Source organism: Taudactylus pleione, unplaced genomic scaffold, assembly GCF_031769625.1.
Source record: "Taudactylus pleione unplaced genomic scaffold, aTauple2 ptg000556l, whole genome shotgun sequence".
NCBI classification, from domain to species: domain Eukaryota; kingdom Metazoa; phylum Chordata; class Amphibia; order Anura; family Myobatrachidae; genus Taudactylus; species Taudactylus pleione.
Window position 1 is genome coordinate 678,127 of NW_028284958.1, and position 14,194 is coordinate 692,320.

At 40.6% G+C, this 14,194-nt stretch overlaps 1 protein-coding gene across 2 annotated transcripts in view; it reads right to left on the bottom strand.

Moving 5' to 3' along the window:
- The window catches only part of ACAN (aggrecan), a 113,343-nt gene that overhangs the window by 52,804 nt on the left and 46,345 nt on the right, over positions 1–14,194 (bottom strand). For both annotated transcript variants that reach the window (XM_088452657.1, XM_088452656.1), the window contains exons 2-3: positions 11,455–11,531; positions 9,256–9,639 (exon numbers count right to left, since the gene is read on the bottom strand). In XM_088452657.1, coding sequence (XP_088308783.1) covers positions 9,256–9,639; positions 11,455–11,524 — 454 coding nt within the window. In that variant the 5' untranslated portion in view covers positions 11,525–11,531. The remainder of the gene's footprint in view (positions 1–9,255; positions 9,640–11,454; positions 11,532–14,194) is intronic.

Consider the following 14,194-nt stretch of genomic DNA (forward strand, 5'->3'; position numbering starts at 1 on the left):
CGATCGCTTCCGATGGTACTTGATGTTACCGATGGTTGCATACACATCCTGGAGATGACGTGCATAAGTTGGCGTCTTAAAGCAGGCTGGTGGGCATCTGCATATACACAGCGATCGCACGCCAAGACATAGTGGGCATGCTAATGCTTTGCTGTGCGATTGCAGATTTGCATAGTTTCGATGAGTGCGAATGCATCTAGTGAGCGGGTCAGAATCAAGTCCAGAGGTCACTAGAGTGTTCTCTGTATTGTATATCTCTCAATTAAAATAATCTCTGCATTGTAAGGAGGTCAGTAGAGTAGGCTTTGCACCGAAACCTCAACTGTCTAGTGACTGATTATGGATCTTCAAAATAACAATTTTACACATATTTCATTGGCTGATTAAAACCACACTCACATTAAACCTAAACCTATTTTCCATTGCAGAGTGTTTAGTTGAAAAGTCTGGACCACTTGTATTTGCAACAAAGACTAAAAGGGCCAACCCTCTCCTGCCATATTCACTGAGAGCAAAGGAAATTCAACAAAAAAAGTATAGTTTATATTATAAATATTTGTACAGTATACACATAATTACAATATGTGGAGTACCAGTAAGCCATTTACAAACATAGTTTACACTAGGAGTGAGCGGGTTCGGATTTCTGAAATCCGAACCCCCCCGAGCCCCTCCGATCCGAGGACGATTCGAGTCAGGCTCGACTTTTCCCACCTGACTCGGATCTGAAATCAAGGCAAAACGTCATCATCTCGCCTTCCGGGTCTCGCGGGTTTTGGATTCTATATAAGGTACCCACGTCGGCGCCATTTTCTCACTCGGTTGTGGACAGTGAAGAGGGAGGGTGGGAGTTAGGGCTGGCTGGGCTGTGTAGTGTAGTGTAGTGCAGTGTAGTGTTGTGCTGTGCTGTGCTGCGCTGTGCTGCTGTTGTCCATAGGGCCTGTGTCCAGTCCTCCAAAGTCCATAGGGGCAGGCTGTGTTGTGCTATGCTGCTGTTGTCCATAAGGGCTGTGTCCACTCCTCCAAAGTCCATAGGGGCTGGCTATGTTGTGCTGTGCTGCTGTTGTCCATAGGGGCTGTGTCCACTCCTCCAAAGTCCATAGGGGCTGGCTATGTTGTGCTGTGCTGCTGTTGTCCATAGAGGCTGTGTCCACTCCTCCAAAGTCCATAGGGGCTGGCTGGGCTGTATCGTGCAGTCAGTTGTCCATAGGGGCTGTGTCCACTCCAAAGTCCTGTGCAGTGTCCCAGTCCTAAAGGGGTGCTGTAGTGTTGTCCAGGGGGTGCTTTGTCCATCAGGGGTGCTGCACCCAAGTGCAAAAAAAAAAAGCGTGCGCCTGTGTCATAAGTAAAGGGACGGCTGGCTCGTCCGTTAAAGGGTGCTGTAGCCCCCAAAGTGCACTCCAAATAATATATATTTTTTTCTGTTTGTGAATTGTGTGCGCAGTAGCCGCACGTGCATCAACAAAGTAGCGCCAAGCGTGCGCCTTTATCCCATAAGTAAAGGGCCGACTGGCTTCTCCGTTAAAGGGTGCTGTAACCCCCAAAGTGCACTCCAAAAAAAATTAAAATATATATTTTTTTGTGTTTGTGAATTGTGCGCGCAGTAGCCGCACGTGCATCAACAAAGTAGCGTCAAGCGTGCGCCTGTGTCATAACTGAAGGGCCGGCTGGCTTGACCGTTAAAGGGTGCTGTAACCCCCAAAGTGCACTCCAAACAAAATCAAAAAATATTTTCTGTGTTTGTGAATTGTGTGCACTGTGGCTGCACGTGCATCAACAAAGGAGCAGCGCCAAGCGTGCGCCTGTGTCCCATAAGTCTGTTAAAGGGTGGTGTAACCCCCATAGTGCACTCCACAAAAAATAAACAATTCTTTTTTTTCTGTGTTTGTGTGCGAAATGTATGCGCAGTAGCCGCACGTGCATCAACACAGCAGCAGCACTAAGCGTGCGCCTGTGTCATAAGTCAAGGGCCGGTTTGGACATCTGGTCCGGACTGAAGGATGTGCCAACAATTTCTGACATGTCTACTGTCACTGCATATGATACTGTCACCACTGACAGAATGGTGGAGGAATTATTTTCTGTGTTTGTGAATTGTGTGCACTGTGGCTGCACGTGCATCAACAAAGGAGCAGCGCCAAGCGTGCGCCTGTGTCATAAGTAAAGGGCCGGCTGGCTTGTCTGTTAAAGGGTGCTGTAACCCCCAAAGTGCACCCCACAAAAAATAAAAAATTCTTTTTTTTCTGTCCTTGTGAAATGTGTGGGCTGTAGCTGTACCTGCATCCTCAAAGCAGCAGTGACAAGCGTGCATCTGTTAAAAGGTTGGTGTAACCCTCAAAGTGCACTCCACAAAAAATAAAAAATTCTTTTTTTTTCTGTCTTTGTGAATTGTGTGGGCTGTAGCCGCACCTGCATCCTCAAAGCAGCAGCGACAAGCGTGCGTCTGTCTGTTAAAGGGTGGTGTAAACCTCAAAGTGCGCCCACAAAAAATAAAAAATTCTTCTTTTTTTTTCTGTCTTTGTGAATTGTGTGGGCTGTAGCCGCACCTGCATCCTCAAAGCAGCAGCGACAAGCATGCGTCTGTCTGTTAAAGGATTACATCGGTGACAGCATCCAAGTAGGCATGTCAGATAGTCCGTTCCTGTACTGGCAGGAAAAAGAGGCAATTTGGAGGCCCCTGTACAAACTGGCTCTATTTTACCTGAGTTGCCCCTCCCCCTCCAGTGTGTACTTCAAAAGAGTGTTTAGTGCAGCCGGGAACCTTGTCAGCGAAAGGCGTAGGAGGTTGCTTCCACAAAATGTGGAGAAGATGATGTTCATAAAAATGAATTATCAACTCTTCAAGGGAGACCAGCCTCCAGAACGTACAGAGGGACCTCTGGTGGTGGATTCCAGCGGGGACGAATTAATACTCTGTGAGGATGAGGATGTACACAACACTGAAGAGGGTGAGGAATCGGTGAATGAGGAGGATGAGGATGACATCTTGCCTCTGTAGAGCCAGCTTGTGCAGGGACAGATTAATTGCCAGCTTGTTTTGTGGGGGCCCAAACGAACCAATCATTTCAGCCACAGTTGTGTGGCAGACCCTGGCGCTGAAATGATTGGTTTGTTAAAGTGTGCATGTCCTGTTTATACAACATAAGGGTGGGTGGAAGGGCCCAAGGACAATTCCATCTTGCACCTCTTTTTTTCTTTGCATTATGTACTGTTTGGGGCCTAGTTTTTCAAACTGCCATCCTGTCTGCCACTGCAGTGTCACCCCTAGATGGGCCACGTGTTTGTGCCGCCCACTTGTGTCGCTTAGCATAGTCATCCAGCTACCTCGGTGCAACCTTTTGGACATAAAAACACTATTGTGAGGTGTGAGGTGTTCAGAATAGACTTGAAATTAGTGGAAATTAAGGTTATTGAGGTTAATAATAACATAGGAGCAGAAAAACCCACAAAATCTGTGATTTTAGCTGTTTTTATGCTTTTTAAAAAAAAAATACAGATCCAAAACACAAAACCCAGAACCCAGAACCCAGAACACGGAAGGGTGGTTTTGGCAAAACCAATCCAGATCCAAAACACAAAGAAAGATCCAGATCCAAAACCAAAACACAAAACACGAAAAGTGGCCGGTGCACACCCCTAGTTTACACCTGTTCATCTTGTAACTATATTAAGCTTACTGTAGCTCTCTCTTTTTTTAATAGCATATTAAATTTACAGAACTAAAGAGGACGCTGAATTAAGCTGGATATGCGTAGTCTCATAATTCTTCCAGCTGTACTCTCAGACAGTTTATAAAAAAAATGTAAGGGAGATGAATCATCTTCCTCATTGCATTTGGATTCACAGGCACATATAATTAAACGTTTCATTTATTTTACTACTACGGTGATAAGAGTTTTAATATTGTTTTACATGGATAATGCTTTCTTAATAACTCATATATTTGTAAGCAGGAATTTATTATAAAAATGATAAAAAGTGTACACTTCCTAATTGTGTGTATGAACGCATTCCCCATCACAGAATCTGGGGCTTATATACCTATGCGGTCTATTTACTAAGCTTTGTTAGGAGATAAAGTGAACGGAGATAAAGTACCAGCCAATCAGCTCCAAACTGCTATTTTACGTATATATTACATCAACCATAGCAATCGGTGTGCAAATATATAAAGAATCTATTCATAGTTAGCTCAATGATTGTTAAATTCAGTCCAGAGCAACATGAGTAAAATCAGAAAGCAGTCTTTGCTAGTGAATATAGAAAAAGACTAGGGTACCAGTGCTATAACTAATTATTAAATAGGTATTAAAAATAATAGTAAAATGGATGGTTTCTCAGTATATAAAAAAACAAATTTATTACAATATAAACATATATCATATTCTAAAAGGACATGAAAATGAAGAAAGGTGTAAATGTTAAATGTATAATAAAATTAGACCAATGGGTATGTACTAAGATTGCTAGTGAATATGTAAGCAAATGATTAATGGAGCCAGCTTGCGTCCTGCCGTGCGCTCCAATACAGTCACTCACCGCTGGTGTCCAACCACTGTGGTGTATTAAAGGGGCAAACGGAGCTGGCTTGTGACCTGCCAGATGACGCTCACATGCGATTGGATTCCCTGATACCTCTGGTATACACTCTCGCTGGTTTCCAGATATTGTTATATGTTGTGATGAGGGGGCCGGCTGAGCTGGCTTGCGACCTGCCAAATGCAGCTCCGATGCGACCAAGACACCCCCTGGTCTCATAAACACTGGATCTCTATTGAGCGGGATGTAGCGTAACCTCAGCGGTGCAACAACAAGCACATAATTATGCTCCTGGATAGCGGCACACCAGTGCGTATACTGTCGTGGATAGCAGCAGGTAGGAATGCTGAATTTCCCAAGCACACCTTCTGACACGTTTCTTCCGACAAACCAAATTTTTTCATTCCAGTAGTCGTAAGCCAGCTCCGTTTGCCCCTTTAATACACCATAGTGGTTGGACACCAGCGGTGAGTGACTGTATTGGAGCGCACGGCAGGACTCAAGCCGGCTCCATTAATCATTTGCTTATATATTCAATAGCAAAGACTGCTTTCTGATTTTTCCTCATGTTGCTCTGGACTGAACTTATCATTGAGCTATCTTTGAATAGATTCTTTATATATTTGCACACAGATTGTTATGCATATTGGTTGATGTAATTTATATGTACACCGCATGTTTTCAAATAGGTTTTTTTGTACAGGATGCTTATGATTACAGGTTGATTAACAAAATAAAAATATATAAATATATTTTTAATAAATGTATTTGTGAATAATTATCACCACTATAGCGCTGCTTATATTCTCTTTGTCTTTTAATATTGGGTTGGCTACCCATTTGCAGGGCCGGATTAAGGAGGGCAACAGGGGTGGTAGTCCCGGGGCCCCCACCACACATAGGGGACCTCCACACAGTGTCCCCGGCCCCAATCCCCAAGATGAACTGTTTCTTTTTTATTTTCTTTAATCGGAGCCGCCTGCCACGGCCCGCGATTAAGGCCCACCCACAATATTTTGCTCCGCCCCCTCTCCTATAGTGGCAGGAGGTTTTACATTAACCATAGGTTAGGCTGTATATCCAAATTTATTGTCTATCTTAGTGAGACCTATATTATATCGGTAAGACCAAAAGGACATTGCGCGAACGGATGGCCTTACACCGATCCGCCATTAGGTCAGCTATACAAACGGGACACAGTGACCAACCTGTGGCCCGCCACTTTGCTCAAGCAGGCCACAATTTGGCAACATTGAGATATATGACCATTGACCATATACACCTATCTATTAGAGGCGGGAACAGACAGAAGAGGTTATTGCAATGTGAGTCCCGATGAATTCATAGATTGGGGACTCTTGTGCCCAAGGGGCTCAACGATGGGTTGGGCTTACATTGCTTTATTAAACCTGTTATAATAAATGACTATACTGTTTCTTGTTCGTTTGTTTGTCTGTTGTTTGCTCCTATTTATGTAGCCATTCTCCAATTTTTCAATTATTTGGTAGCATTTTTACTAGTAGCTGCATTTACTTAAGTGTACAGACATATAGGTCTTTCAATTCCAAAGCATTTGTCCATCCACTGTAAGGAAATGCTATCTGGGCGCATAGTGTAAGTTTGATATAATGTTGCAAAAGCGTCTGCATTACATTTGAATATGACTCCTTTTAAAGTAACAAAGTATTTTTCAATTACCGATGGTGATTTGTAACTGAAAATGCTTTTAATTTCTATTGTCTGCTATTTTTGTTGTGTGTTTATTTTTTGTAGTCACAGCAATGGACGCAGGCTGTGGACGTCATCTGTAGGCGCTACATGCCTGACGCCGGAAGCCGCGGGTGTAGAAGGTGAAGGTGCTGGTATATAGGTATGTTTAAGTTTTGTTATCTTTTATTACCCTGAAGACGATGCAATAAAGGGGGGCATCGAAAGATTGGTGACTTACCCTGCCTCCATGATATTTATTGTGAGCTGAGTGCCGCCGTTAAGAAGTGGTATATATATATATATATATATATATATATATATATATAGATAGGCCCCCACACGTTTGTTGCCCAGGGGCCCCCACAGACCTCAATCCGGCCCTGCCCATTTGCAGCTGCCTTTGGTGGTGTATAGCGATACCACTACCTCCCAGCACCTAGTTTACTACTGTGTTGTACTTACATTTTCAAACATAGCCTGTGACAGGGCAGTCAGGAGCTGATTGGCTGGTACCTTACCTCAGTTCACTTTATCTCCTAACAAAGCTTAGTAAATAGACCCCTATATTACTTAGGCCTCGTACACATGGGTGTTAAGTACAAGCCCACAAAGCACTATTAGCGAACATCAACAAAGCCTAGTAAATGCTTTCTGATGCCAGGGTTCAAAGACCACTGTAAGGAAATAGAACTGATCACACACACTTTCAGACAAGTGTAGATTACCAATCCATTACTTTAACGTCTTAATAACACAATTAAGTTATTTATTTATGAATGCAGCCAGGATAAAGGAACTGATCAATGAAGTTTTTTAGAAGTGTTTTGGAAAAATTTAACTTTCTGATCCTTAAAGTAAAATTTGACTGGTATTTCAAATGTCCTTCTGTGAATTAAGGAAAGGGAAGACAAATTCTTAGTGTACTTGTGCAATAATATCACTCATCTTTTCCAAATGACAGGATCGCATTAGGCAATATGGCACCAGTACCCGCCGGTGGTGGACAATGGCATCTTCCCCCTTGCCTGTCATGGGCCTCACGTCCACTTCCTCAGCCTGCCTGTGAACTCTGCTTTCCAAGTTATTTTCTGTTTTATGTTATTTTATTTTGCACACAGCATTTCAATATTTATATATGGGAATTATTTTCTAGCTTTACAGACACAGTGATTTTTTACTTATGTTTCTTCTGTATATGTTAATTATTAATAAAATATGTATCTAGTTATCCAGTTGGCTTGCAAGTAATATATTACAGTACCTTGCATTGTAGTCTATATTTGGGCTTAATCATCCTCATCAAACACTTTGGGCAGGATGCATCAACACTAAAAATGCAGTCAAACCCCAGAAAGTGCCAATTTCGGAGGTTTCACCACAATCGTCGCATGCACCAAGCTCCGGAAAGCTAAGCTATAGATGGCATTGCCTATGGTTTTGATATCCTCATCTGAGTATTAGGGATTTATTCCCATTCATATCAAAATCTTACTACAGTATATCCATGCTGGTACACATGATTTTTATTTATATATTCCTTTTTTCTGAGGACTACTGAGATACCATAATAAGGCAGGACTTTCGAGAAGACAATGTCCACCACCGATGGTCAATGGTGCAATATTGTCCAACTTGTCATATGGGGAAAGTGAGTGCTATAATTGCATAAGTACTGTACTTTAATTGAACTGTTATTACATAGTGTGCATTATGAATTTCTCTTTTCTCTTTCCTTAATTCACGGAAGGATATTTCCAGAGTAAAGTTAATTAAATTACCAGTCAAATTGTCCTTTAAGGATTGGAAAGCACCAGACTGTTCCCATTTCTCCATGGGGCAACACTTCATCAGGTGTTGTTTCAACAGTGTGCATGAGGCTTTCAGTAAGAGACCAGAGAAGAAAGCTTATTATTTATTTTACTGATATTCAGGCTTTGCAAGCTTTCTAACGACTAACAGATTGTAGACAACCTCTGCATGTGATCTTTACATTGTGCAGCACAGAGAAATATATCAGTAAGTTGGTACATAATGAGCTACATGGCCTCCATGATAGGTACATAATGAGCTACGTGGCCTCCATGATAAGAAGGTCGGCTACAACTTTTCTCCAAATTTAGGAAATGTGGTGTTCGATAAAGTATAAAACTTCTTGTCCAGGACACAAATAATTTTTTTTTTGTTTCATTTTACAGTTTAGTATCCTTCGCATCAATCTGTTAGTCATTAAACAATACATATTGCTTACTTAAAATTCAGAAGAGAAAATCAAATTTATGCAAACTTACATGACCTACAAGGAGCTGCACCACTTAAAATGCAAACTTGGAACAAGCTTTAGGTTGTGAATGACATATCAATTTGATGCAGGGGAAATGCAACTACCAGTATGCAGCACCTCATAGCACTGGCATCACTAGGGGGGTGCGGGCCTCACTAGGTGACACCATCCGAGGGTGTGACACCAAAATAGCAGAGCTGCTCTGATATTTTGGTGTCACCCCATGGGATGGTGTCACCGTGACATGGAGAGAGGCAGGGAGAGATATGGGCTGCCCCAGCAGCTGAAGGAGCACTGGGGAAGTCCACTGTGTGCCGAGAATGGGAGGCGGTAACGCCCCCAAGATCGGCACACATAAGGGGGCGTGCAATACAGCTACACCTGCCACACCGGGTGCCATGGAGGTAAGTAACGCCTCTGCCTCATAGGTTATGAGTTTATGATGTATCATGGCCCTTGTTTCCTAAAGTGAATCCTTAACACTTTTCAGGCAGCCATTGTGTAGATGGAGCCAATTCTGAACTTAACAATGCGCTAGGAAATGGTGACATCTCTGAGATGTGAAGTATAACAGCCACACGAATATCCCTAGTTCATATTGAACTAATAGGCTTCATTCTCATGAATATTGGCTCATTCCACAAAATGTCTGCTTCCTCTGTGTGCAGGCGTTGGGTTCATTTTAAATAGTTGAAGAGGAGAATATAGGAGTCAGCTTGCTCTACCTTTCACATTGACCTGCACTGTGTCTTGGCTGTCCTCAATTCCATGCATGACTTCGCAGCGATAGATCCCTGAATCACTGGACAACAGGTTTGCAATTTCCAAACTGACATCAGTATCAATGAAAGGATAGTGTGGTAATGAAATACGATCCTTGTAGGCATCATTCAGGCGGATTTGGCCATCAGTAGCTACCAGCAGGACGGTCTCACGCCCCTTGTTGTGTCTGCTCCACTTGATTCTGGGTGTTAAAGGTGCAGTTGAGGGAACCACAGTCACATGTTCCAAAGCATTGATGAAGTAACAGGGGATGATAATTGTGTGTCCAAGCTGGACGTTCAGTGGAGCCTCCGAAGGTATACTTACACTCAGTGTGTTAGTGTGGTCTGCAAATTAATTCAGAAAAACAGCAAAATTACACAGGGCACACATGTGTGTCATTCTATCACTACATGATTTTATGCACTGATCATAGTTTGGGTTTTAACACAGAGGATACAATGATTTAAAATAGTAAAGAAAAATATATACACTGCTCTGTTACATAAAGCGAATCATTTTATTATTGATTTATAGCTCTAAGTAAACTTATAGATATAAATTAGCATAGATATAAATTAGCATAAACACAACTTACAATATACAGCTAAAAACATAACATAGCATTAAAACTTCCAAAATTCTGAAAATTAGACAATTATATTGGGCAGCACAGTTGTTGTAGTGGTTGGCATTACTGCTTCACAGGCCTAAGGTCATGAATTCAATTCCTGACCCAAAAATGAACCCTAGTGTGTATGTGTGTTCATGTGCTAGGGAATATAGATTGTAAGCTCAACTGGTCAGGGACAGATGTGAATGACTGAAATATTCTCTTTATAACCCTGTGTAATATGTATGCCGTAAATAACTGTTAATAAATAAAATAAATATTGAGTGTAGAGGCTGGGCAGGCATACATCTTTGGATGTCATTGGAAATATATTAATTTAACCCTAAATGATACAGTTTAGAAAGAAAAAAATGATCAGTATGATTTGAGTCCAGAAAACAAAGAAAGCTGCTATATCTGATGACAAAAGGACATGCTTATCCCTATATCATCCAGAAGAGTTAGTTGGCATAGCAGTTGAGTTATTGTTCCCACAAACACCACTTGAAGCCTCGACCACCCTTGTTCACAATAGGGATGTGCAGGCTCGGTTCTACTCGGTTCCGTTCGGTTCTTTTTACCGAATCTTATTGGCTATCCAAAACTCGTGACAGCTGAAACCCAATAAGATCCGGTAAAAAGAACCGAACGGAACCGAGTAGAACCGAGCCTGCACATCCCTAGTTCACAATAACCCACACTCACTGGGCTAGAATATGTATGGTCAGCACTAAAATACTCACATACACTGCACTCAAACACACATACTCCCACACTGCACTAAAACACACATTCTTATATTACACTAAAACACACACACATTTCCACACTGCACTAAAACACACAGACAGTGCACTAAAACATTTGCGCTCCTTCACTGCACTGAAACATGTCTGTACAAAAGATGTACATTCATACTACACTAAATCTTGCATACTTCCTCACTAAAATACACACTGCAACTAAACATGCATAATCACGCACTGCACAAAACATGCACACTCCCACACTGCACTAAAATACTCACAGACTGCACTAAAACATGCACAATCACACACTGCACAAAACATACACACTCACACAACACACAAAACTCACACACTGCACAAAATACGCACAGTCGCACACTGATCTACTTTAAACATGCACACTACACAAAAGTCGCATACTCACATACTGCACTAAAACTTGCGCACACACACTACACAAAACTTGTACACTCACATACTGCACAAAACTCACAAACTCACATACTGCACAAAACTCACATGCTGCACTTAAACACAGATGCACATTATCCTGGCTTAAAAGACACATAAATAATCACAATCATGTATCATCGTGTTATAAATTCACATAAGCCAACACGCATGTTACTTTGTGCTAGTATTTGCAATAAATAGATAATGTATCCCATTTTGTTATAAACATGGATGTAATTTTTGCACAAAACATCACATAGCAGTTTTATTTAGAATTCACCAAATGCATAAGGTAATGTACTATGGGAAAATGTCAGACTGTATGTAGATTATGTAAAGCAGCTCACCTGAAACCTCCACTGATATTGCTGCAGCGATGACCCGCAAACACACGAACACTAATAATAAAGTGGTCATAGTTTACCTGTCAAATAACAACAAACAATAAACTGTCAGATAAGAAATATTTGCTGAGGTCAGAGAAAACAAACACATGGCAGAAACATAAGGGGTTTACAGATACAGTACATCAGGAGTATAACTCTTATAATCAGAATCAATGGGATAACAGGTGTTGCAGGTTAAATCACCTAATAGAAATCTTATTTTCAAGTGGAACAAAAAGGTATTTATAACACAGATATAGATAAGAACAGAGATGGGCATATGTTAGGCCATACTGACATCTGTCATAGTGTAACACTACTAGATTTAAAGCGGCATTAATTTTAACACAAAGCCAACCTGATTATGCCTTATAACTAATTGGTCAGCAAAACTATGGCAGGGCATGCTGGGATATGTAGATCCACAGCAGCTTGAGTGCCACAGGTTGCCTACCCCCGATATGAGATCACATTTATTTATATTGTTGTTATTTTTGTTTCTCTATGGTTAAAGTTGGTAGAATTGAAAAACAAGCTTGGGAAGAGTTGGGTGTATAACTGCCGTGAATTGCCTGTCATAGGGTTTACATAGTAGCAAATGCAAAAATGCAGATATGAAATAAATTGTAGCAACAAATTAACAATTAGCTATGCTCATTCCATTGCTAGTTAGACAATGAAAGCAAATGTTGGCTTATTAATAAATAAACCACGATCTCCTCTAAACGACAAAGGGTTTAAAATGGGGAAATAACTCAAAGGGGTCAATCCAATTAGGTGCGAATTGTGAGTAGCGAGTTTGTTTTATGAAACTTGATGACTTAGCAACGATTGCGCGCCCCGGAGAATTCTCTAATCCAATAAAAAATGCCTATTCGCGGTACTCGCAGCGAAGGTTTGCGAATTGATTGCCAAATGCGTTGTGAGAGAAGTGCATGAAAAAGTGGGGAGCCCATTCTGGATCCCCAAAATGTATAATCTCGTTAGCAGGACCGTATAGAAGGCTGTTTGTGGGCATTAGGAAAGTACTGAATGTTTTTAAATGGTGTCAAATGGTTGATTTGTGTTTTTTTTTTTTTTAAATGCAAAAAAATTATAAAAAGGAAACTTTTTTCGTTTAATCTCAAACGAACTAAACGAAAAATGCAAAAAAAGTAGGAAAAAAGGTGATTTTGGGGTACTTTGAGGGCACTTTGAAAAATTACTTTTCAATTAAAAAAATACTGTAATTAAATTTTGGGTGCCTAAGCGAAAAAAAACGTTGGTTTGGTGGTAATTTGAGGCCATTATTTTTAACCCAAAAAAATGACATGTAATTATTGTACTAATTAAGCTAATTGCCATGTACCAATTTCTTAATTAGTCATTATGGGGAATGTCCAAGGGGTTCAGCAAGGTGTGCCAACATTTTAACCTTAAAATAAAGATTTTCCTTTCCATCTCTCACCCTCAGGAAGGTGCGAATGGAAATATGCAAATTCAGTCTGACTGGTTCAGTGCGAGTTGCTAATTGGATTGCAAATTGAATTCGCTATGTGAATTCAAAGAGAAAACAGCAACTCGCACCTCGCAATTCGCACCTACTTGGATTGACCCCAAAATCTCTCCTACAGGATTCTTATGTTACTTTGCATTGCCTGGTTCTTCTAACACTGTTATCATAACCTGCCTTGTAGCTTACTGTGTGTCCATATATTCTGCAGGATTACATTACGTAGTAGGGTCTATCCAGCAGAGGCTTTCAAGTGCAACTGACAGATATTGGATATTACATTGGAGTATAGTATAAACCAATACATCATTTTTTTGTAATCCCAGTCTGCATAGCTCTGTTTAAAAAAATAAAAAACAAAAACCAGAAACCCACACAGACTGTAAGCAGCATAAAAGACTTTTATTAATCACCTAGACTGTTTTCTTTTTATTAAAATGATACTGATTACATTTACAGAACAGACAATTGAAGCAAAAAAAAATGTCATGAATCTAAATTAAATGTTATCATGAGTTTAAATTAAAAATGTCACAATGCATGATCGTGACAGACTGGGGGAGTAGCTGAGGGCCTAAATGCCTGAATAGCAATAACAATAAAAATACTACAGCACTTTGTGATTTTTTTAATAGAAGTGGTAATTTCCCATGACCTTTAACACATTAATGCTGGGCTGATTTATCATTATCAATGTCATATTATCAATAGGGCTTATTTTATGCTTCACCTGACATGTGACAGGCGGAATAATTATTACTAGTGATAACACTGCCATCGCCAGCAATACCTATCCAGTGACTTTGCATAGGAAAGCCTATGTAACCTCTATCCTGTTATGTTATCTACATCTCAGGATAAATAGGCCTCTCTCTCATTTTGTCTGTGGGACCAAAATTACATTTTAAGGTTTATTAGTCTTTTATTATATTATATGGCAGGAGATGTATTAAACCTTCGAGAGAGATAAAGTGGAGAAGTTTCCCCTACCATCCAGTCAGCTTCTAGCTATCATTTATCTAGCACAGTCTATAAAATGACAGCTAGAAGCTGATTGGTTTCTATGGGCTTTATTCTCACCAAGGTTGGATACATTATGGTCTAAATAATACACTAAGGTTTGATACATCAGACACATTAATTTTATTGTCCTTATCGCTTACACAGGGCAGATGCTACCACTTGGCAAATCTAAATGGGCACTAATGG